This window comes from Clupea harengus, chromosome 16 (genome assembly GCF_900700415.2).
Source record: "Clupea harengus chromosome 16, Ch_v2.0.2, whole genome shotgun sequence".
NCBI classification, from domain to species: domain Eukaryota; kingdom Metazoa; phylum Chordata; class Actinopteri; order Clupeiformes; family Clupeidae; genus Clupea; species Clupea harengus.
The window spans coordinates 21,970,390-21,993,620 of NC_045167.1; the positions used below are offsets into that span (position 1 = coordinate 21,970,390).

At 42.3% G+C, this 23,231-nt stretch overlaps 2 protein-coding genes across 5 annotated transcripts in view; both read right to left on the minus strand.

Annotated features, from left to right (window-relative positions):
- Window positions 1-661: 661 nt before the first annotated feature.
- On the minus strand, window positions 662-2,128 carry LOC122133573 (uncharacterized protein K02A2.6-like). The gene has a single exon (XM_042710029.1). The coding sequence runs from the start codon at window positions 2,126-2,128 to the stop codon at window positions 662-664; it is 1,467 nt and encodes a 488-aa protein (XP_042565963.1).
- Window positions 2,129-10,125: 7,997 nt separating this feature from the next.
- The window catches only part of btbd11a (BTB (POZ) domain containing 11a), a 133,057-nt gene continuing 119,951 nt past the window's right edge, over window positions 10,126-23,231 (minus strand). For 2 of the 4 annotated variants that reach the window (XM_031582466.2, XM_031582465.2), the window contains 10 exons: window positions 20,734-20,827; window positions 18,594-18,729; window positions 16,659-16,957; window positions 15,779-15,957; window positions 15,235-15,343; window positions 14,738-14,840; window positions 14,456-14,537; window positions 13,795-13,863; window positions 13,329-13,442; window positions 10,126-13,004 (listed from right to left, as the gene is read on the minus strand). In XM_031582466.2, coding sequence (XP_031438326.1) covers window positions 12,783-13,004; window positions 13,329-13,442; window positions 13,795-13,863; window positions 14,456-14,537; window positions 14,738-14,840; window positions 15,235-15,343; window positions 15,779-15,957; window positions 16,659-16,957; window positions 18,594-18,729; window positions 20,734-20,827 — 1,407 coding nt within the window. In that variant the 3' untranslated portion in view covers window positions 10,126-12,782. Of the gene's footprint in view, window positions 13,005-13,328; window positions 13,443-13,794; window positions 13,864-14,455; window positions 14,538-14,737; window positions 14,841-15,234; window positions 15,344-15,778; window positions 15,958-16,658; window positions 16,958-18,593; window positions 18,730-20,733; window positions 20,828-21,852; window positions 21,955-23,231 lie in introns of all 4 variants that reach the window. The other 2 variants (XM_031582464.2, XM_031582463.2) reach the window with 2 other exon arrangements.

The following is a 23,231-nucleotide window of genomic DNA, read 5'->3' on the forward strand; positions in this document are numbered from 1 at the left end:
GAGTTTCTCCCGCAGTTGTCTCTCTTTGTAACTCTTCTGCTGTCGCTATTACTTCGGGACTTTCGGGGAAAATAGGATGTCTATGCAGCGAATAGGGTTACAGATGCGCTCCTTAGCGCCATATAACGTCGGGGAGTTTGCAAAGGAACCAACGCGTCCCGGCCCAAAATCTGAATTTTTTTAGCGTGAGATATTGGATGTGTGGCGTGAGTGCGTGTGAAAACATGCAAAAGCGTGTGTCACACGGCGAAACCGTGAGAGTTGGTAGCTCTGCAGATAGAAATCACTAGCATAGACACAAGTCTCCCGCTCCAGAACTAACTTCTTAGTTTACTCGTTACACTAAGTCATGTGACTTCGAGAACCAATCACATTACTGATAACTCTTAACCTGAGAAACCCAGTCTATTACATTCCTCCCCTTTACATTTAAGACCCGTCTAAACTAACAATCATTTACTTAAACTACTAGGTCTTCTTGACACTGTAACAGTCACCTTAACATTATTATTATTATTATTTTTAAACACCACTCATTTTAACTCATTACAAATCCAGCCTTTTTGGAGCACTTCTGAGTCTCTCTGGATGTCTTCTGTGGGGCACCCCGGACGGTACAGCAGGTGGGCTGACACTGCTGGGCGAAGGGGGAATAACTTGGTCATTCTCCTGAAATTCTCAATTTCAGTCTCTCTTTATCATGATACAGTTTCTGTTTTGCCTGCTTGTGCTCTACAGTGTGGGACAGATCTGGCCTCAACAGACTGAAGCGCGTGCGTATCTCTCTCTTTAAGAACAGCTCAGCTGGAGAGCGACCTGTGACTGTGTGAGGCGTAACCCTATACATGAGCAGAAAGTTTGACAGCCTGTGTTGCAGTGTGATGCTGGGCTGTCCACTTGCTTCTAGGACCTGCTTCACCAGAGCACGCTTCAGTATTTGCACAGACCTCTCTGCAGCTCCGTTCGAGGCTGGATGATACGGTGGGACCAGCGTTTGTTTTATTCCATTTTTGGCTAGAAACTGCTTGAACTCTGAGGAGGCGAACTGGGGTCCATTGTCCGACACAACCTCTTCCGGAAGACCATGTGCAGCAAAGAGGTTGCGCAACACCTCTATGGTTCGGCTCGATGTGGTGGAGGTCATGTGAAAAACCTCCAGCCATTTGGAATGACTATCCACTACCACTAAGAAGTATTGTCTGTCTTTCTCCGCAAAGTCTAGATGAATCCTCTGCCAGACTCTGACAGGCCACCGCCAGGGATGGAGCGGTGCCACAGCAGGTACCTTCTGCACAGCTTGACACACTGCACAGTTCTGAACCATGTTCTCAATCTCACCGTCCAAACCTGGCCACCATAAATAGCTGCGGGCTAAAGCCTTCATTTTGTAGATGCCTGGGTGTTCATGGTGCAGGTCTTTAAGAATTTTCTGTCGGTGCATTTGAGGAACAATGACTCTGAGACCCCACAAAACACACCCCTGGTCTGCTGACAGCTCATGTCTCCTGACAAAGTATGGTTTCAGGCTTTCATCGTTCATGTAATTAGGCCATCCATTCATTGTATTGCTCCAAACTTTACTCAGCAAGGGATCTCTGCTTGTGCCTACTTTGATGTCATGAGCTGATATTGGCAGATCTTCCACATGTGAAAAGTAGAAAATGTTGGATTCCTGTGCTGTCTTGTCGGACTCAGTCACAGGAAGTCTGGACATAGCATCAGCTTTAAAGTCGTCTGCTGACTTCTTGTATTCTAGCTCATAACTGTAAGCCATCAGGATCAACGCCCAGCGCTGCATACGCAAGGCTGCCAATGTAGGCACAGCTGACTTTGGTCCCAGTATAGCCAGTAAGGGCTTGTGATCAGTGAAGAGAGTAAATTTGCGTCCATATAGATACTTGTGAAATTTTCTCACTCCATAGATGATTGCCAGTGCCTCTTTCTCTATTTGAGCATAATTATTTTCTGCATCAGTCAGAGTGCGCGAGGCGAACGCAATTGGTCTTTCTTCACCATTCTCCATCACATGCGAAATGACTGCACCCACCCCGTAGGGGGATGCGTCACATGCTAATCTTAACGGCTTCTCTGTGTCATAATGAACCAGGACCGTGCTGCTCATTAACATCTCCTTTCCTTTCTTGAAAGCTTCCTCACATGCAGGTGTCCAGCTCCATTTTTCCTCACTTTTCAGCAGAGCATGCAATGGCTGTAACACACTGGACAAGCTTTTCAGAAAACGGCCATAATAGTTTAACAGTCCCAAATACGACCGCAACTCAGAGACATTTGTGGGCTTTGGGGCATTCACAAGTCTCCCGCTTCAGAACTAACTTCTTAGCTTACTCGTTACACTAAGTCATGTGACTTCGAGAACCAATCACATTACTGATAACTCTTAACCTGAGAAACCCAGTCTATTACAGGGGACAACGGATGAAAAATTGCTAACCCAGCTAATTCCGGTGCATTTACATTTTTCTTGGGAAATGTTTATCAATGTACACTGTCCCTTTTCAAATAAACGCATAAACAAACGTCAAGGTACAGGTCATGTGTGGGTTGTTAGTGAGACAGGACAAGACAGAAGACAAGGTTAATCAAAAAGCAAAGCATGCTTACATACTTTTATTTGACAAATGTGTATGTATTTGACAAAGACATGTGACAAAGACATACAAACTTCACAGGGAAATACCTAGAACATGGCATACATAGAACATACTTTTAAAGGGGAAAATGGAGAGAACAACACTTACCTGTCCCCTTACAAAAAAACACTAAAGACAACAACAATGACAAAAAGCGAGGCGCATCGAACCCCAAGTGTAAAAAAAAACATTGATTGTGTGAATGTGTGTGTGTGTGTGTGTGTGCGTGTTTGTGAGAGTGCTCTAGCTTGAGCTTACCAAACACCATATAGCTAGCTAGCTAGTTAGCTCACGTAAGATACTGTAAATTAAGATAACCAATTAACTAAACTTTTTACAAAAACCCATCAAATGTGTGTGTCATCAATCACTCACATTATTTACATTTACATGTCATTCAATTGCTATTAATCTTGAACTTGAACTTCAACAGCAGTGTTTAAACGTGACACATCATTAAAAATTAGGCAAACGTCATCTTAGCTCAAGGACAAAAGAAAGGTCCTGGTATTGGCCAATCAAACGTATTGTATTTTCCCGTTCTGGTCAGATGGCAAGTTTTAACCAAACAGAGACCGGAATGACGCACTTACTTCTGGTTTTACCACCGATCCCAGCAGATATACGGATCCTTAACCGACAGGTGCCTTTGAATTGGCATATGCATTTCCTGAAGAAAATACCAGTGCATCAGTGGCGTAACGTAGTAACGACGGGCCCAGGTGCAAGATATTATTACGGGCCCCCTTGGTGAACGCAAAAAAAAAAATCATAGCGTTCCCTACTTCCGCAACCGCGTCTAAAAACCCGCTAATCAAAGGTGTTTATTATCGATATAAATAGTGTTTAATTAATCAACCTTACATATTTCAGAAGCGATGGGTGTGTAGGCTACTGTGTACACAATTAACTAAGTCTTGTTTGACTCTCAGCAGGAACATTTCATACCGTAAAACTTGTTAAAAAAAAGTAATAATAATAGCGACCACTATTTACCCAACTTGTAGCCTAGTAACTGCTGCACTGCTGACTCCGTGGGCTGGCGACTAGTTGACTAGCTTTGCTGCCTTCTCCTCCTGTTCTTTTTTCTCTTGCCCCTTTCTACTTCCACTCTTGTGCTTAAAATGCATTGTTACGAGTAAAGTTGTGCTGTGCTCAACGAAGTAGGCTATCAGACCTTAACTATAGCGTATTGTATTGTCAAATAGATCAAATAGAGACTTGACATTGGACAACAACATACATATTACCCAGCAATCATATCATAATCATAATGAGGCCAAAGAAATACCAAAGAAAATAAGAACGTATTCATTTGATAATACCAAAGAAAATAAGAACGTATTCATTTGATAGTTTCTATAGTGTATGTGTAAGGATAAGCATATGATTTTGTTATAAATTGCTACTTTTCCCCAAAAAATAATAACAACCATGACTGAGATAAGTTTGTCTTTTCAAGTGTATATATATATAGCATTTGACACTGCCATTTGGGTATATGTAGCGCGTATTTGAACATAAGCATATCCGAGAAAATTTCACGCTGTACAGACGGTGGGCCCGTATTTGGAGGGGGCGCCCGTCGAGCGACTTCTGTATGTCTTTGGGACACCCCACAGCCCAGGTGCAGCCGCACCTGCTGCACCCCCTATAGTTACGCCCCTGCAGTGCATACAATGCAAAAGTTAACCATTTAAAATAAATATTTTGCAAAAGATGAGGACATTTAACGCAATTCGAGGCCCCCAGAGAGAGACAAAGGGTAAGGAGGTCAAAAAGCAACAGGAGAGGTGTGTAAAGTCTGATAGATTGAAAGATAGAGACATAGTGAGAGTGTAAGACTGGGAAGGTGATAAGAACATTACCATAATGCCAAACAGGCAGTCATAAGGTTTTTATCATTCTGAAGTTGATATAATCGGTTACAGCTGTGTAAATAGGACTGAGATAGATAAAATAAGTTAGAATACAAAACACAGGATTGTGATAACTGTAATATGTTTGTAGAACACCTGAATTTGCACAGTGTTGCAGACAGTGGCGGTTCTACATGGAATTACGCCCCGGGCGAAACCCCCTCTGAGCGCCCCCCCCTAATCTAATTTATTTTTTATTATAACAATATAAGTGAAAGACAAACTTAAATGTATCAATTGCACAAATCCTTCAATAGAAAATTTGACTAACACACTTAAGAGAATCAATGCACACATCATGTACATTAATGTTAGCTAACCAGCTCTCTGCAAGTTAGGTTAAGCACTCAACATGCATTATGGTATAGTTGAGTTAGCTAATCGTGGCTAACGGGATTTCGCTAACGCTGGCTAGTATAGTTGTGTCAAAAGGAAATATATGGTCTAACCAGCTAGCTATCGACCTGTTCATTATTAAGATTATCCTAGTACTCTGTATGCTGTTATATTCTGTTAGTTGTGGCTAGCGGGACTTCGCTAACACCTAGCCTAGTGTCAGATGAATGAACATGTTCATACCCTATGGTCAAATCAGCTAGCTAACGCTAGCTAGCAAACAATTCTGTTGGTGCTCAACATTAGCTGGTTGCCTTAATAGGAATTTAGGTTAAGTTACACTTGACTGAAAACACATTTTTACCTTGTCCACTTGAGCATCCTTCAATAGCTTTCTTGATAATGTAATAGACTACTCTGTAAAAGATGTATTTAATTTCCCTCGGGATAAATAAAGTATCTATCTATCTACCTATACTCTGCTAACTACGTACTACCTTCGCCAGTTGGATAAGTTGAAGCAGTCAGTGGTCTCCTTCCACCAATTCACCTTGCCTTGGTGACCACATCATCGTTCTGTATTACCTATTTGTATTAGCCATTTCACACAATTCAGAAAAACGAAAACGTGCAGGAATTATAGGCCTGTAATTATAATGTTATGAATGTGCGTTATTGGGAAGAAAGTCGAGGTGTGACTGCTATACAGTGGATCCCCGCGCCCCCTCCCCTTCCCCCTTCTCACGCAGGATCTGTCCACGGCACCTTCTTAGCGAGCAGAGGCGCCTGCAGCTGCAGGGGGCGCCAATTTGCCAATTCCACACACAGTGATATGATAGATAATAGAAAACCGCTTCGCGGCCCAGATGATTTTTTTTTTTAAGTGCTCTTGCCGCCCCCCACGTCTTATGAAAAAGTGCCGCCCCGTGCGGCTGATCGGGTCGCCCGTGCCTAAAACCGCCCCTGGTTGCAGATCAGAAATGAAAATATTGTCCAACAATGTATTCTTATCTTTGGTGGAAGTGTTAATGAGATGTGTAAAACCTCTAGACTGGAACAACTCAAAAATGGGTTTCCTTCCATAACCCAATAAGTCCTCATTGGAACAGGACTAAAGGAGAACTAGAAGCAAGAACTAAAGGAGAACTAGAAGCAAGAACTAAAGGAGAACTAAAGGAGAACTAGAAGCAAGAACTAAAGGAGAACTAGAAGCAAGAACTAAAGGAGAAATAAAGGAGAACTAGAAGCAAGAACTAAAGGAGAACTAGAAGCAAGAACTAAAGGAGAACTAGAAGCAAGAACTAAAGGAGAACTAGAAGCAAGAACTAAAGGAGAACTAAAGGAGAACTAGAAGCAGTCTCATGTAGTCTCAGTCGCATGCAGCTCACAATAATGGATGAACACTTCTCAAGTTCACAAGTCCCTGCTGCTCCACCTCTTCCCACCCTCTTCAGTTGCATTAATGATAACAAAATTAAAAAAAATTACTTTTGAGCCGAACAGGGAGCCGTTCTGCCAACAAGGTCAAAATGTGCAAATGGCTGGAGACACTGTATCTACCCTTGTTTGAATGTCCCTGCTGAGAGTGTTGTCAAGGTAGTGGATTTGGGAATGAAGTGTTGGGAAATCCACTCATTGTCAGTTTTACGACACTTTAAATAGGGTACCCCCATCGGAGAACTGCGCCCTTTCTCCAGATTGCTCCACACCAGTGTGTTCAAATTGAAGAGAGACGTCTAAAAGCATACATTACTTATTTTTGCAGCTTATTTGTGGTAAGTGCTAGATCTGTGATCATAGTCAATCATTTTTCTCTGAACCTTGTGCTACATGTCAAATAATGTATATATTAAGTAACATTATATTGTTGACACATCTAAAGGCCATTAAAAGTGGTTGAACGTGTAAATGTAAGAATAAGGTTTTTGCCTGTTTTTCTGATGTTTGATGATGTACCATGTTCTAGGGATATTCACAGCTGTCATGGTGACTGCACGCTGAAGAGACATGGCTAGTTTCACAACTTTGCAAAGAGGGAAAACGCAACACAATGGTAGAGGTAGGTCACTGTCCCATGCCATCAAAGCCATGTCTGTGTAGATGTCGTATGTGAACAATAGTAATGATCTCCAAAGAATTATAAATATAAGTTGGAAATTAAGGTTTGTAAGCAATGTTTTACTGCTTTAATGTGTGTCCTGCTGTTTGTTCATCAGCCTTTGCTGGAGAGATAATCTGTACTTTTCACTTAGAGCGCTCTCTGGCGAATGCTCTGCGACGGGAGAGCCTGAAGCTAGACCGCACGCTGCGCGGTCTGGGTCTTCAGTACCAGCAGGAATTAGCAGGGTTTCGGAGTGTTCAGATGGAGGTGCAGAGAGCGCTTGAACGTCTCGATGGTGCCAGTGCAGTTGTTGCACCAAGACTTCCTCTCATCCATGGCTCCCCTGCCAGGTGCTCTTCTCTGCGTTCCCAGACACCCAGACCTCTGCAGTCCTGCTGCCCAAACCACATCGTGTGCTCCACCTGTAACCTTCGACTGCGTCTGGCCGATTCTGTCACGCGGCGCTTCACCCCCAGTCTGTGGACCATGTATAACCACCCCCCTAATGCTCCCATTCGTGACGGCCACTACCGGATGCCCAGTTTTGTGAAGCAGCGCAATCTCTCAGCATCTGATAATTCCCTTCGCTACCTTCCCTTCATGTGAGCAGGTGATGTGAATTGCCATTTGGACTCCACCGTGCTCCGATTAAACTTTAATAACCTTTTTTATGTATGCCCCAGCACAGAGCAGAGTCTGGAGATTTGGATGTCAGGTAAACAGTGCAGCAAAGGTCACAGTTACCTCCAGATCCCCAAGTTCCACTGTTACTATTCTGATTAGTGGCATTTAGGACAGCAATGTTGCACACTTTACCATGGAGTTAAAGCAACACTATGCAACAATTTAACACTTTTTGAGGTATGGTTTTATATGCAGCTAGTTTTGGTACCATCCTCAAATTCATTTTAATAGCATATGGTCATGTGAAGGGCAGATAAACACCTATGTTTTTCCCACTAGCCATCCAGGACATTCACTATGTAGTTCTGTGTTCCGGGCTGGAACACCCGGCAAAAATGGAAGAAAAGCTTACACAGCATGACATTGCCAGCTATACTGCCAAAAGACACCAGTTAGTGTGTTGGCAAGCTTCTATCAGTATCAACTGGGCTGTTGGTAGTGTTTGCAGTTTTGCACGCCTTTTAGGTAGTTAGCTTGCTAGTTTTGGAACAGAACTACTTGTTGCTGCTTTAATGTGAAATTGAACTTCCAAAATGTTATTCTGTATTATTTATTAACCATACAGTCAATAATGGCATCTACACAATAAAACTAAGATCAGTCATCTTCATGTTGTAACTGTATGATTGTACCTCATGTCTTTAGAACAAGAAAAGCATGTTTGCTTCAGATTTTTAGAGACACTCTTGGACACCTTCCCTAACAACACACAGACAGATGTACACCCTTTTATACAGCAAAGATTGATAAAAGAAAGATCCATTGCATAAAATTCATGTCCAAATCTCCAGGAGGATTCCCTGCAAACCTTTCAGCTATGTTTTTGTTCAAGAAAATTAGCATTTTACAACCATTATTTGTACAGACATTCCTCAGCTCTTAGGAGCCAACCCCCTTGAGCTCTTTTCACACACAGATAATGGGTGCACTGCAGTCACCTAACCTGGCATTTGTCCGGGCAATAAAAGAGGCAATTTATTTCATGTCAAATTAGCAAAGAAACTGTATAGGCGGGCTGTGCAGTAATATGTTTATGTTTGTTATTCTTGCTGTATGTTGTGTAATCTACCAACAAACTCAAATGTGGCATTCCAACACACACTGCATTTTGTCGAAGTGCCAACAATTGAGATTATTCACTGTGGAGGCCATTAGGTTTCCAACCCACACAGAATCTGCCTTATGGTTTATCAGTCAGAGTAAGTAGTAGAAGGAAAGATACAAGATGTCTACAGGTCATCAACGAGGATTATCAAGGGCTATTTGACATGTCCACACATTTTTTTTGCACCAAATAATATTAAAAAATATGAATTGGTGCAAAATAATATTGTATTATTTAAAAAAAAAAAAAGAGTATAGAATAAAACAGTATGAAGATAAACTTCATAGAATGGTGGTTATTTGATTCTGGATTTTCAATCACGTTTTTCTCAAAAGCGCACTTGTTAAGTCACAGTTGACGAGGTAACAGTCATTTTTGCAGTATAGCTGGTTCTACCTAGGTAATATTAATAAGCCTTTAGCTGCTTTAGGTGAACAACAGAGTGTCCAACACATTATCCAGGTTTCTAGATGACAGTGCCCTGCTCAATGGTTACAGTTATAATGGAAGAATGGTCCCCTTGTTCAGCTTCTGATTCGTCTCCGTTGTGTTCCAGGTGAGATAAAGGACTTTAAAATATCTAAGAGGATCCTTAACCATGAGCTTTTTACACATGGATATTACTGGCCTGAGCCAGTGTGACGATGTGATCGTCCCTACGGTTGAATATGCTCTCTGGCTGCCATGCCATTGAGCCGGGCTCTTTGGTGTGGCGGTCAGAGCGCATGTTTGGCACCCTGTAGACCCGGGTTCGAGTCCGGGTGGGGTGACCAGTTCTCCCTTCGCTACAGCCAGTCTCACGGTGATGCCTTGTTGGCATCATATAATGTGTCCAATGGATAAGATATCAGATCCTTCGTATATGCAAAAATAACCTACAGTTGAGAGCCTATTTGGTGTTTGGTAAAACAGTGAAAAACCTAAACCTGTATTTTTTCAGTCCGTTGTTGTGGCTTGTTGTCATGGCAATCATTTTAAACACAATTTGGAGTAAACTCGTTCACAAGTTCATAAAACAGAGCTGCAGAATTGATTACTTTGATTTAATTACTACTTTCATGTCCATGTCCACTCAAGCACCAGTACAACAGTGATGTGTTTCCTAAGCTAGTCGTATTGGTTTTCTCTTCAAAGTTTGATTCACCTTCAGTTTTTGGAAGAAACACTGTCCTTTGGTGGAATTCATGCATATATTTTGTTGGTACTTAAATGGCAATGAACCACGGTTCAATAAATTAAAACATTTTTAACCGCAAAGAATTACAACGGATTCTCCTTACCGATAAAATGCTCAGACGGGATATTGATACGAGGTGAAACAAAGTGAGAGAGTGTTTTAAACTGTGGTCGTTTTATTTTCTGTACATAAATGCATGTCAGTCAACAACTGCACTGTAGCACAAGAATAACATTCTTTTTCCCTGTTATTAAACTCAGCCACATCCCCGATATTTACATGTAGTACATCATATATGTATGTATATATATATTTTTGTACAATGTACAGTTTAAATAATTGTAGCAAATGTATGCAATCCGTCCTAAAGACTTAGAGAAAACATGCATGTTTTGTCTAACAGAGACATCAAGGGGTGCTGGTCAAAGCAAATCAGTGATTCATTTAGGTTGCATTTATTAAGCAGATTTCAGTGTATATAGTCCAGGCATACAGAGTAAAAAAGCCATGACACAGAAAGCTATCTGTCTTCAATAGCAGGACTTAGCAAGTTTCTTTCCAGGCCTGACAAAAGTGAATTCAATCAGCGACACAGCCACCTTATGGTTGTACATACTTATGGATGTTCATATGGGAACAAAGACAAAGAAGGAAAAGCAAACCCTTGAATGTCAATCCATGAAAATAAATCACTTATATTACCTGTCAACTTGAATCACAATACACTATAATCCTAACACATAGGCTGGACTCATAGATAATATTTCCACCTCTTTGTACTCAACAACAACTTTCATATATCTCTGTGTCCTTGTCTGTGACCACTTAATAAAGGTCGTCATCTCTGAATCATATATATATAATTATCATATATATCTATACTCTTCTCTGCTCTGTGTATCTATGAGGCATTAAAAATAAAGGTGAATATTGTAAAAAAATAAAGTAATATTGTGAATGCTAAAAAATAAAATAGTTTCACAGTTTTCTATCATGATGATCACACCTTAAGGATGTAGTCAACTACCGGTTATTGTTTGCCTGCCAAGTTTGGTTTGCACATTAAACAATTGTACCGCACAAACCTGTCCAATAGAACAGCACTCCAAGAACTTATTCTATTCTTTATAGTTCAATTTAATATATGAACTAAAATGTATTTTATGTCATTTCAAATTAATTTTCACAGAAACATATATTTAAATCTGTTACATTTAGGGTTGCACTGGATAAGACAACAATAGGCAAAATGTTCTATGAAGAATCAACAGTGTTATCGTACAAGTATCTACATGGTAATCCACTGGGACAGGGTGGTGTCTGGTTGATGAGTAGAAGATACAGTAGAAGTGGAGAACAACATATTTACTTCTGCTTTGCCTTACTTTCCTTCCGACACAAACCCATGCTAGCAATGCTACATATAAAGAGATAGTCCACCTCAAAATGAAAAGTTCTATCAACTACTCACCCCTGTGCTGGTAAAAACTATAGTGTTGTTTTTCCCCCCTCTCTAAATGGTTGCTTTTTGTGTCCTTTCTAGCCTTTGAAAATCATCACCACCTTATTTGCTATTGGCATTGAAATAAAAAAAGGGTGAGGGACTAAACATTCCTTTTGGAGTGAACTGCTCCTTTAACATGAGACAGAGACTAAGCTTAAAACACACACAAAGAGACAAAATAAAGAAATTAAAGGGAGCCTGACATGCACCTGCAGGGACAGAACCGCACGATTGGAACGACATTTAAAAGTTTAATTTGCTGGCACCATATCCACTGGAAGCAGCAGGCTAGAAGAGAAGAGAGGAGCAGAGAATGTCCAAGCGCTTGCAATTAGGCTGCTGGATGCATGGCTACACAAGTCCTTGTCCCATTTGCTGTCCTGTCTCAATATACTGAGCTCCACCAACTGAGAGGTCAAATCCAAGGTCACAGTTTTCAGTGTACAGACAGTGTTTGTAATAAGAGAGAGAGAGAGAGAGAGAGCAGTCAACGCAGTGTTGTTGTGTTTTCCATGCAAGTTATTGACATCATTGACCGATTTCCAACTAGGCTAACATTAAAGAATGGATGAACTACCAATAACACAGGTGTCTGGATCCAGTAACGCTTGGCAAGAACTTAAATGAATGATACGTACTGCATGACAAGCTTGTGAACCACGAAGAAATCAGATAAGTTTGTGGACTAGTACAATTGGGTAAAAAATGACTATATCTATCCATCCCCACCGTGCCTTCTGTGGGTGTTTTAAATAGATATACGAAATACTAATATATATTTTAAATACCTTGACTTTGATAAAACTGGTTTTATGACAACTTAAGTTCATGTAGATCCAGTGACCATGTTTTTTTTCTTTTCATTTTGTTGTAACATACCTTGCCTGTCATGCTGCAAGTAACTAGTAACGAGATCGAAAACTGCAATAAAAGTCATATTTCATCTAGAATTAGTCCACTATAATCTCGGATCACTGGAACCAAAGTTACATGTAATGTTCATAACATGTGAAACTCCACAATGCGTAAACTGCTAATGATATAAAACTAGTGTAACTCATATATAGCCCTACAACAGTGCTTTTGGAGATAAGAGCTGGTAGAGACGCATGTTTCTCTCTGTCTAAGGCGAGTTCCTCTGCTTCCATGTACGTGGAACAGGCATATGTCACCACGGCGTAGTGGGGATGTTGTCGGAATGTCACACAGTGGTAGCCCTTCAAGGGGGCCCCCTGGGGGCTGGGAGTGGTTTTGCAAGTGGGATCATTCAGTGAAGGCGTTACCGCTGCTACCGTGTGGCGAGCTTCACACAACCGAGCCCTTGGAGGATGAGAGGTGTATGGAGTGGATGCGGGCTGCGAGGGTCTTCTCCAGCTCGTGGAGCATGTCGTACGCGGGGCCTGAGCCGGGGCTGTCGGCGGGCGCGTCGTACAGCAGCTGTTTGAAGCCCTCCAGCTCAATCAGGAGCACCATGTTCTTCAAAAAGTAGCCCTCAATGAATGCGGCTAGCTCGTTCGCACCCAGAAACTAGAAACAAGAAAGAAATGTTGGTGCACTTTTTCATTTGAATAACTTTACACTGTTTTGTGTAATTTAAAAAGCCACTTTACACACACACACACAGCCACCCTTTGTAATTCAAAAGCCCTATATGCAGTTTTAGCTAGCTGTTGGCTTGTGAGCTAAATCATTTTAAAGGGTAAAGGCCAAATCTGTAAAAGTAAATTAATTTCACCAGCGAACATTATCCAAGTTGACACACAAAAAAGTCTAGTTTGGCAGGCAACAGTATTTGTTTGACAATACGACTCTTACAGCATAACTTGAGCGTATTATTTGATGCTGACTGACCTTGGCATGTTTGTATATATCCACACATGTCTCTATTGTTATGTTCTTTGAACAGATGATCTCACAGTGACGTTGGAGGGCCTCCAGTTGGAAGAACTTGGCTGCAGACAGGAGCTTTTCATCCACAAACAAATAGAAAGGTTACTATGAGTTTCCCTGAAGATGAAACCAGATCTGCAGTTTTAACAACACATGCCTGCAAGACAGGCATCTTCCTCCATTCTTAAGTTGAGTTCAGGTTGCACTTTGTTTATGGTATGTTAGAACGTAATTACAAAAAAAAGAAAAATAAACTTTTAATGTTAATCGCCTACAAAGTTAAGCAGCATGCAATTTAGACCACAGAGAAAAAGACAGATCCCCGACACCGGTGGGACTGCCATTGATCCAGGAGAACTCAGGCTCTAGGGCGCCACCTGTGGTGAGACACTGTAATGACAGCTGGCACCCAGCAGCAGGAGCTCACCTCCATGATCTCCGTGTTCCTGATGTGCAGAGACTCAGTTCCTCCACAGTACAGGTACTGCATCACCAACTAAAAAAACAGCACATCATTTTCACAAAACGTGTGGTAAATCTTTTGATAACCAGCCTCTCATTTAGCTATTATGTCTGCAGCTGGGAGTAATTAGGGGAAGAAATATTACAACTGAAAGTAGAATGGTACTTTAAATTCTCACTTCAAATTATATTTAGAAAATCACCAGAGATAGGGGATGCAAGGGATACATACTGAGTATGTACAAATGTAAATTACCTCTACTTTACATAAAGAATACAATAAGAATGAATAAGAGTCTATCTAGTCAGATATGGGGAAAGCTCATGATTTCAAGCTCACACTGCAGAATGCTGCTGGTCAGAGTTGGCTGGACAGACTTTCTTCAAAGGCCAATTTTTTTTAATTATTCAAAAATTATAGATTATATTCACTGAAGCGAATAATACAAAATTGTTGCTATTTATAGTATTGTAGTATTTCTCTGGGGGATAGGGGCATAGCTCTCAGACGGCTACCATTGTGGGAGCTTTTCACTTCTAACATTCAAACAAGCCCAAATGGAAATGGCCAACAATTGCACTCTACGCGGTGAAAAGCAAATTGCCAGTGTCCAGACACTTCATACCTGAAATATATTGTACTTGACGTGACTAATTTCAATGCAGGTGTTCTCTGAGGCAGGCCGGTTGGCAAGCAGAGACTTAAATCTGGTAGAATTGAAGAGACACAGAGAGACGGAAGGAGAGAGAGAAACACAGATGAAGAGAGGTTAAGGTTAATACAACACAAAAGTGAACTGAAATTGAAAGGTAGATACTATATACTGCTAGGACCTAAACAATATTAGTGTTGACAGTACAGTGGTTTTAACTCCTGCTGTAGAGACTCCCCACTAACTGAGGCTTACCGGACTGAAGCAGTGAAGAGTAGCACTTTGTGGGCATAAAATGGCTTCCCTTCCACCAGGAAAGTCACATCTGACATCTCTTTGTTGTTGAGAAAATGAGGATCTGGAAGATAAACAAAGACATGACGAATGTCGAGAGGTAAATAAAATGCAGCATCAGAAAATGGAAGGCATCCAGGGCCCTTATATTGTTTAACAACACTTTTCATGGCCATATTAAATTCCCCCCTTTCAATCACAATAGACAGACTATTCAGTGGCAGACAATAACGACTGCAATAAAGTATTAAATGTCTAGATGGCACTGTTGCTTTTCTTTACCAAAGAACATTTTCAAATAACATTTTAAAAAGGACTCTGAAAGAACATTTTTAAAGAACATTTCAAAGGATCCGAAAAGAGGAGAAATTGTCTTGATTTAAGAGCGCCAAAGCCTTGCCACAAACGGATTAACACCAAATTAATCTTTAAAAGATGCGGATGGGTGGCTCACTAACCAAGGCGTGACGTCTGCTTTCTCTTGAGCTCTATCAGTTTGGGGATTGGGAATGGCCCATAGCACTGGGTGAAGATCACAGACAGCTGCTGGCTGATCACCTCGTTCTGCTGGTCGGACACAAAGATGTTGAATGTTAAATGAAGCATATTATCTATTATCTATTTATTATCTCATTCTACAGGTGGGCAGGGTCAGTCTGTTTGGAACTGGTCATTCAGTTTTTAAAATGATAAATAACCTCAAGCAAGGGACGTTAAGTGTTCATGAGATTTTATGTTCAACTCAGCTGAAAATACCACAGTCCTGTTTCCATGGTTATCTTTACCACACAAACTATGAGCAAAATCAATATTCATTGTAACATAGATCCTTTATAATACATTTCTGAGCAACTGAAACATAGTATATATTAAAACGGTGTATCTTGACACTCAAATGATCAAATGATAAAGGCTATGAGAGGATCAAAAGGTGAACTGAAGGTGGATGATAGAGGCTATGAGAGCATCAAAAGGTGAAGTGAAGGTGGACAGCACTGCAACCTTGCTGGCTCGGAGGATCTCGAACATGAGCGGCAGGCCGTGGGTGATGAGCTCCTCGGTGTACTCGTCCTCCTGGATGCAGCTGAAGTCCTTCAGCAGGCCCTGGATCAGCGGCCGCCGGTGCTGCTGGAAGCAGGTGCGCAGCGTCTCCAGCCAGGTGTGCAGCGTCCACGGTACACCTGAGGCCATCGTAGAGGACGCAAAAGAGGATCGCAGCTTAGCCTTCAACTCAGCACTCTACCTCGTCTTAATGGATCTACAACCTCATATGTGACGGGTACGTAAATAGAGTGTTTGCTTCAGTCCCACAAATCAAATAAATATTATTTGAACGGCGCATTTCATACCAGGAGGTCACACAATGTGTGTGTGTGTGTGTGTGAGGGGGGGGGCTACAAACACTTGTAAAGAGACACAGATTTTCCAGAGATACAAAACAGGAAATTACGTATTAACCACACAAGGCTCCACACAATAATGTGTGTATGTGTATATGTGTATATGTGTATATGTGTATATGTATGACTGTGGAATACTATGGGCCCTAATTTCATTGACGGGCATCAAGCGAAGCCACGAGCAATGAGCGAAGTCTGTTGTGCATGAACTAAAGCTATCGTGCGGCATGTGGGAGCATTGCACTGACCCACCCATATTTTTGCTTAGGATCTTGCTCATGGTATTAAATTAGCAAGATTATTTTGCCAAGTTATTAAATTAGCTCAATATCTCTAGCTGTGTGTGAATAGGGGTGTGTGGGTTTGTCTCTAGCTGTGTGGTCAGGGGTGGAGGAGGTCTGTGTGTGTGGGACGGGATATTAAGCAGCCCCTGACTGTGTAATGTACTCTGCTTATTATTGTTGGCTGCTAGTGTGACTGACCCAGGCTGCGGATGTCGATGGTGATGTCCACATGGCTGTGTTCTGCGCTGTGGTACATGGCCTCCCGCAGAGCCCGCAGCTTGGCTTTCCCGATCCGCGTGGCGGCGCCCTCCTGCTGGGTCGCCCGCTTCAGGGTCTGGCTCTGGGTCTGGCTCAGGGTCTGGTTCTGGCTCAGGGTCTGGTTCTGGCTCTGGCCCTGGCTCTGGCCTGCCTCCGAGCCCTCAGCCAAGATCTCCTCCAGTGACAGCACGTCGCCCTTGTCCTTGTCGGCCTGCGACAAAAGCTTCCGGAATACATTCCTGGAAGACCAAAGGGCAAAAAAATATTTGAGGCTCAGATTTTTTTACGATGTCAAAACGGATGACAAGACCAGGCTAAAGCACAGTAGAAAAACAACATGATTGCTCGGAGCATAAAATCTGTAACAAAACAATGTGATTCAGGAACAGACACAAACAAACAACATGGGTGATTAAGAGAAGCTTTCATGCCTAATCTGATTAACAACCCATGCTTTGTTGTTGCATATTGTCATGGTAATCACTCTGATCAATAATAATGCCACACAGAGAGCTTATTGTACTCCTGATTGGAATGATTTTTTTGTCTTTTCTCTGCCTTTTTCAGTGATTGGCAAGAGGATGAATATAACAAACAGACTTTACCTATTGTATATACAAACATTACATTATATACACCTCAAATCTATTACTCGTAGCTTGACTGTTCTCTCTTTGGATCAAAGCGTCTGCTAAATGACTAAATGTTAGTGTAAACAAACAGCTCATCTGCACCATCGTCACACAATAAGGACTCGGCTCTGTGTGCGTTCCATCATCACTTGAAGAACGCCCCTCAGATTGCCGGGTGCACAGAGGTGCTACGATCCTTCGGGCAAACCACTGAGATTTCATTACCTACTCTACGGGGCTTGTGTGAGTCACACTAGCGGGGATGTGGAAAAACTGGGTTGCCTGGCCTTGACCCACTAGTTCTTGCCAGAGTTCCACACGATGTACAGGATGTTTTGCTGCTTGTATAGAGAGGACCTCCATCTCACTCGCTGACTTAGAATTTGTATTCTTTGGCTTTGTTTTGTGGATAATGACCAATTTTGCATTCCATTGACAGAAGCCCTCTCCAGACACACTCCAGACCGTACAGAATAATCCATCTGAGGAGTCGTCATCTTTGGGGCCTCGGAGTACACAAAAACCCAATTTTCGAGTCAAGTAGAAATGGTAATATTTTCGGTGCGCGGCAGCCTCTCCCCTTGGTAAATGATTGCCTTAATAAAGCAGCTTTGGCGGCGGCGGTGCTAATGCACTCGCACGTGGGTTGAATTCTAATGAGGTTTTCTATTGTGCTGCGTGAAGTGACAGCAGCAAAAGTTGAGGGTGACTGTGACAATGACAATGACATAGAGCTGTGTGGCTGGGGGGCCTTTAGGCATTAGACTGATACTTGATACATTGATACTGACGTGTGTCTGTGTGTGTGTCTGTGTGTGTGTGTGTGTGTGTGTGTGTGTGTGTGAGTGTGAGTGTGTGTGTGTGTGTGTGTATACTATATGTGTAAGTCTGTGTGAGTATGTATATACTATATGTATACGTATGTGTCTGTATGTATGCCGGTATATCTGTGTGTGTGTGTGTAAATATAATTGTAATTTAGAGTTACTAAGAGAAAAATATGTAATTCAATTACAGTTACTAAACAAAATGTTTGCTTTGCATCTTTTTGCCATCTAAACAAGCTCCCTTTATCTAAACCTGCCAAAAAGTAATCAAAAGTATTCAAATGTTATAAGTTATATTACTTTGATTAAGTAATTAAAACAGTTACATTACATATTGCATTTTTCAACAGGGTAACTCGTCATGTGTAACCTATCACATTTCAGAAGCAACCTTTCCAACCATGCGTATGCTTTACCTGTGTCCATGTGCGGCGGCTAGACTGTACGAGTTCATGTCCCCCAGAGGGGCAGAGGTGATCCCGTTGCGGTACATGGTGCCGATGAACGGGTCTGCTCCTCTCTCCAGCAGCAAGCTCACCAGCTCAAAATTTCCTGCAGTGCACCAGCATCACGTCAGTTTAACAGCCACATCGTCAAGACAGCACAGGGGAGCCTTCACACTTACTTACAGAGCCGAAATAAAACAACTGTGAGCAAACAACACTCAAGTCGCCAGTAAAAAGGCTAACAACGCTGGCATTCTTCACCAGGTTAGTAGGATGGCACACACACACACACATGCTCACACACACGCTCACACACACACACGCTCACACACACACACACACACATACACACACACCTACACACACACACACACACACACACAGACACACACACACACACAATATTGTGAGCTGGATAGGGCGTGGAGCCAGTGATACAGCTCACAGAGGCACAATGACTGGACAGGTCGCCTGACTTTCCACACCAACAGAGGGAAGCTGGACTTTAGCTGTTAGTGTAGTAGTGAGCATGGGAGCCAGTGATACACACACACACACACACACACACACACACACACACACACACAGCTGGACTTTAGCTGTTAGTGTAGTCGTGAGCGTGGAGCCAGTGATACACACACACACACACACACACACACACACACACACACACACACACACACACACACACACACACAGCTGGACTTTAGCTGTTAGTGTAGTCGTGAGCGTGGCAGCTTGGAGCTCAGTGACTGGGAGAAGAGGATGTCTCTCAGTCTTTGTCACCTCCTCGTTGCTACCTAGGCTGCCGTGGGTATCTTGGCATCCAGCGCTGCCAATTAACGAGACTTTACGACGAGAGCAATGACGAGCCTAATAATGTGAGACTAGAGCAACGCTCGTAGTAAAATGTGATTGCAACTCTACGCTCGACTGCTCTCCACTGTAACAGGAGCACCTTGATTCCCGGTGGAATGGGCGAGTTCGATCGAAACCAGCTGATACTCGAGCAGAAGTTAGCCCAAAGCTTTCAGCCACTTACAATTCGAAGCTAATTAAATCAACAGTGTGAGGTGGATCCATAAGCACACGAGGCTCTTGATGTGTAAAATGGCTGTTGATGATGTGCTGTAAAAGCAGATCCAGAAGATTGGTTAAATGATGGTGTGTGTTACGCACGTCAAACTGTGTTATAGGATGCAGGCGGCGTGCTGCACTCCAGGAAAATGACTCTCTGCCAAGAAGACGTTACGCAAGCTCGACATACAAGCTCATTTAAATAAGGGGGCAAAGGGCCAGGGAATGACACAGAATCGTACTGTCACTTTCCTGGCTTTGCAATGCAAATGTGCCGTCCCCGCTTTCTCTAACTGTAATTTCACCAGTGCTCAGGCAAGACAGAATGCTCCCTGAAGGGAACAAATTCATTATCTCCATGTTGAGATGGGACCAAGTTGCCGCATAATGGGTGACTCTTTCTTTACAGCTTTCTCCATTCCCAACATAATGTAGATAGCACGGGGTGGAGGACAAGCCTGAATAAAGGCTCTCATAATGGGATGCGCGTTGAAGAAATGAGAACCAGACATCCCATCCCTTGCTTTGCATTCGCTTGGCGGTCTGCAGTTTTCAATTAAGGCAGTGGTTCCCATAGTGTGTGTGTGTGTGTGTGTGTGTGTGTGTGTGTGTGCGTGTGTTGGGGGGGGAGGCAGGTTGAGGGTGAAAAGACAACTAAACAACCCACTACCTTAGTATGGCAGTGTTCCTACAGCATAGCATCCTATAAATAACCTATTTGGACTTTACAGCCTTTGAAGGCTACTTATTTATTGAGGTCGGGGCCTACCGTTTAGCCTATGTTAGAAGCCTACTTATTAATATAATGTACATGCGCCCAACAGAACATTGTATCGACTGATCACCCAGTGGAAAGTTAAAACATTTTTTAACAAGAGCTCTGATCAAATAAAATAAAAAATAAAAAGTTTAAAATAAAATGATAAAATATTTAAGTTGAAAATTGAAGCTGCACTCCAAGTGTCTGGTTCTTAACCTTTCTACCATCACTGCCATGTATGGCTCAGAATGTTCCGGGCCTTTCGGGGCTCACCTGCGGCGGAGGCCAGCTGCAGCGGGGTCTCGGCGTAGTTCTCCGCGCCGTCCTGCAAGGCCCCCTCCACGCTCGCCCGCGCGTCCAGCAGCAGCTGTGGTCGTCGCGGTCCGCGTTGAGTTGGGTCGTGGCGACAAAGAAAGGAGGAAGCAAAAGGAGACAAGTCTTTATTATGCCCGCCATCACTCAGGGAGCCTGAGCCTTAAGCCTAAGAGGGATTTTGCTCTGGTGAAGCTTTACAGGCTCTCTGTTCACTGCTTCCTACAAGCCTCTCTTTCCAACGAGGAGAACAGAGAGATTAGAAATGGAGTTGGAAAGCTCTGTTTGATTATAGCAGAGGTGTCTCATAGGACGTGTCTTCTTAATTTAAGGCTTGTGTGCTGCATCACGTACATATACTGCTACACATATAAATAAAATAGCTGCTTTTGGCTTTCGAAACTGAAATCTCTTATAAATAATAATAATAAAATAATAATAAAAGTTTATCTCTTTATCTCTCTCTCTTATTTCAAGAAATAAAGAAATCAAGAGGTCTAGAGATATCTTAGCTAAACTGGTCTTGGTCAACAGTCCTCAAAAGTCTGATTTGCCAGAACATCGTGTGGAGTTGGCTCTATAGTCCTTTTAGTCACATTTGAATCTGATCTGAGAAGAGCTCAGTTGCCCAACCTTGAGGTGAGGGGAGGGGTTCTGCATAACCAAAAAAACAAAGGATTTTTTGGGACCAATTACTGTGCCTGCTATTTGGTGCCCATAGCACTCCTGGGGTTCCTGCAGATACGGAGATGTCAGGAGACAGACTGTACCCTGGGCGTGACAGAATGCAGCCGGCCCATAATCTCTGCATTCTGAGGCCCATTAAGTTCTATTTGTTTCTTTCCCTCCCTGTAGATTCCTCACAGTAACATTCAGACTTACAGCAATTCGGGGGCAAGCAGTTAGTGGTGGTGTTTGGGGGATGGGAGTGGGGGGGAGGTTGGGATTACATTCACTGCAACTCTATGCCAATATCATCACAGTAATTATTATCATTATGCTTGTCCATAATAATAATAATAAACAGGGAGAGTGCAAACAAAAAAAAGGTGTGAAGGCATCAAGTCATGTCGTCACTACCTGCACGACAGGGACGTGTCCATGTAACACAGCGAATGTGAGTGGTGTCCCCTGCCTGGTTTCGGGGTAAACTGAGGGGTGCTTGTGTACTGTGCTGGGCACCTGGGAAGTCACAGGTTGAAGTTCAGGGAGAGAAATATTAGGCCATTGAGAAAAATAATATAAGAAAGAAGAGTTGACTTGAGGAGTCGTTATTTTGTGCAGAGGGGGGAAAAGGAGGAGTAAGAAGAAGATAAAAAAAGGCAAAATGGAGATAGGCATGAGTGAGTTGAGGGCAAATCAAGAATGAGAGGCTGATACTGACACCTCCTTAATGTTTTATTTTACCAACATCTAGGTGGAGAGAAGCACATTAGTATGCTTCTTCCTTTGTTTACTAATCTTTGGTTGTTGTTGTTGTTGTTGCTACTTCCCTTGATCAACCCAATATTTATGCTCGTAAATGGAGCTCAGGCTGTGCTAAGTGTCTCTCCAGTGCTGTGCTACATACAGGTTGTGACCTTACCCAACTACACCAACTACACACTACCAGTCTCAAATGGGCTTCATAGAGATAACACACAGACAGACAGACAGACTCACTGACAGTGAAACAGTCAAATTGCACTACAGCTGCAGGAATGAATCATGAGAAAATGCACCACATTTTTTTCTCAAACTTATATGTTGTATATATTAAATGTATACAGATAAACTATACCTATACCTATCAAATATCACAGTATGTGAATACTAGTTTTATGGAGCCATACTGCAACAGACTGTCACGTCTTCATTTGGAATTTTGGCAGTCTGTTGCAGTGAAATCAGCCATCAGAATCAGCACATATACATTTTTGGAAATGGATACTTGTACAAGTTTCAATTTAGTCTGATTTTAAAAGTAACATTGGATTTGTGTGCTTGTCTGGAGTACATGGCCAAATATTTGGTGCATTCGGTCAGTGTCCATGTCTGCACAGATAACATGGCTACACATATATGGATGCACACAGCAAGCAAAACCATTGAATACAGCGACGACAAGTTAGGGGAGAAATCCATGAAACAGCATTAAACACTTTTTTTGGACACTGGAATTGTACCAGTGCTGTAACTTTCCACATTTCCCATTGCAGTGCTTTAATGCACTTTAGAATATCTTTTATATTATCACTCTTGTATAATGATGATCTAATTGAATTTATATTTGACATTCAAATTATGAATTTGTTCCTGAAAGTTTGAGTGGATTTACTGTAAGTGTAGTAATGGAAAGGGGAAAGGACTAAGACTATATGTGGACAACACTGGGACAAGTGTACCGTGCTGTGGTGACATTCATGAATCTAACCCCAAAGGTGGGCATTACGGAAAGTGCATCTTCACTAATCCCAAGA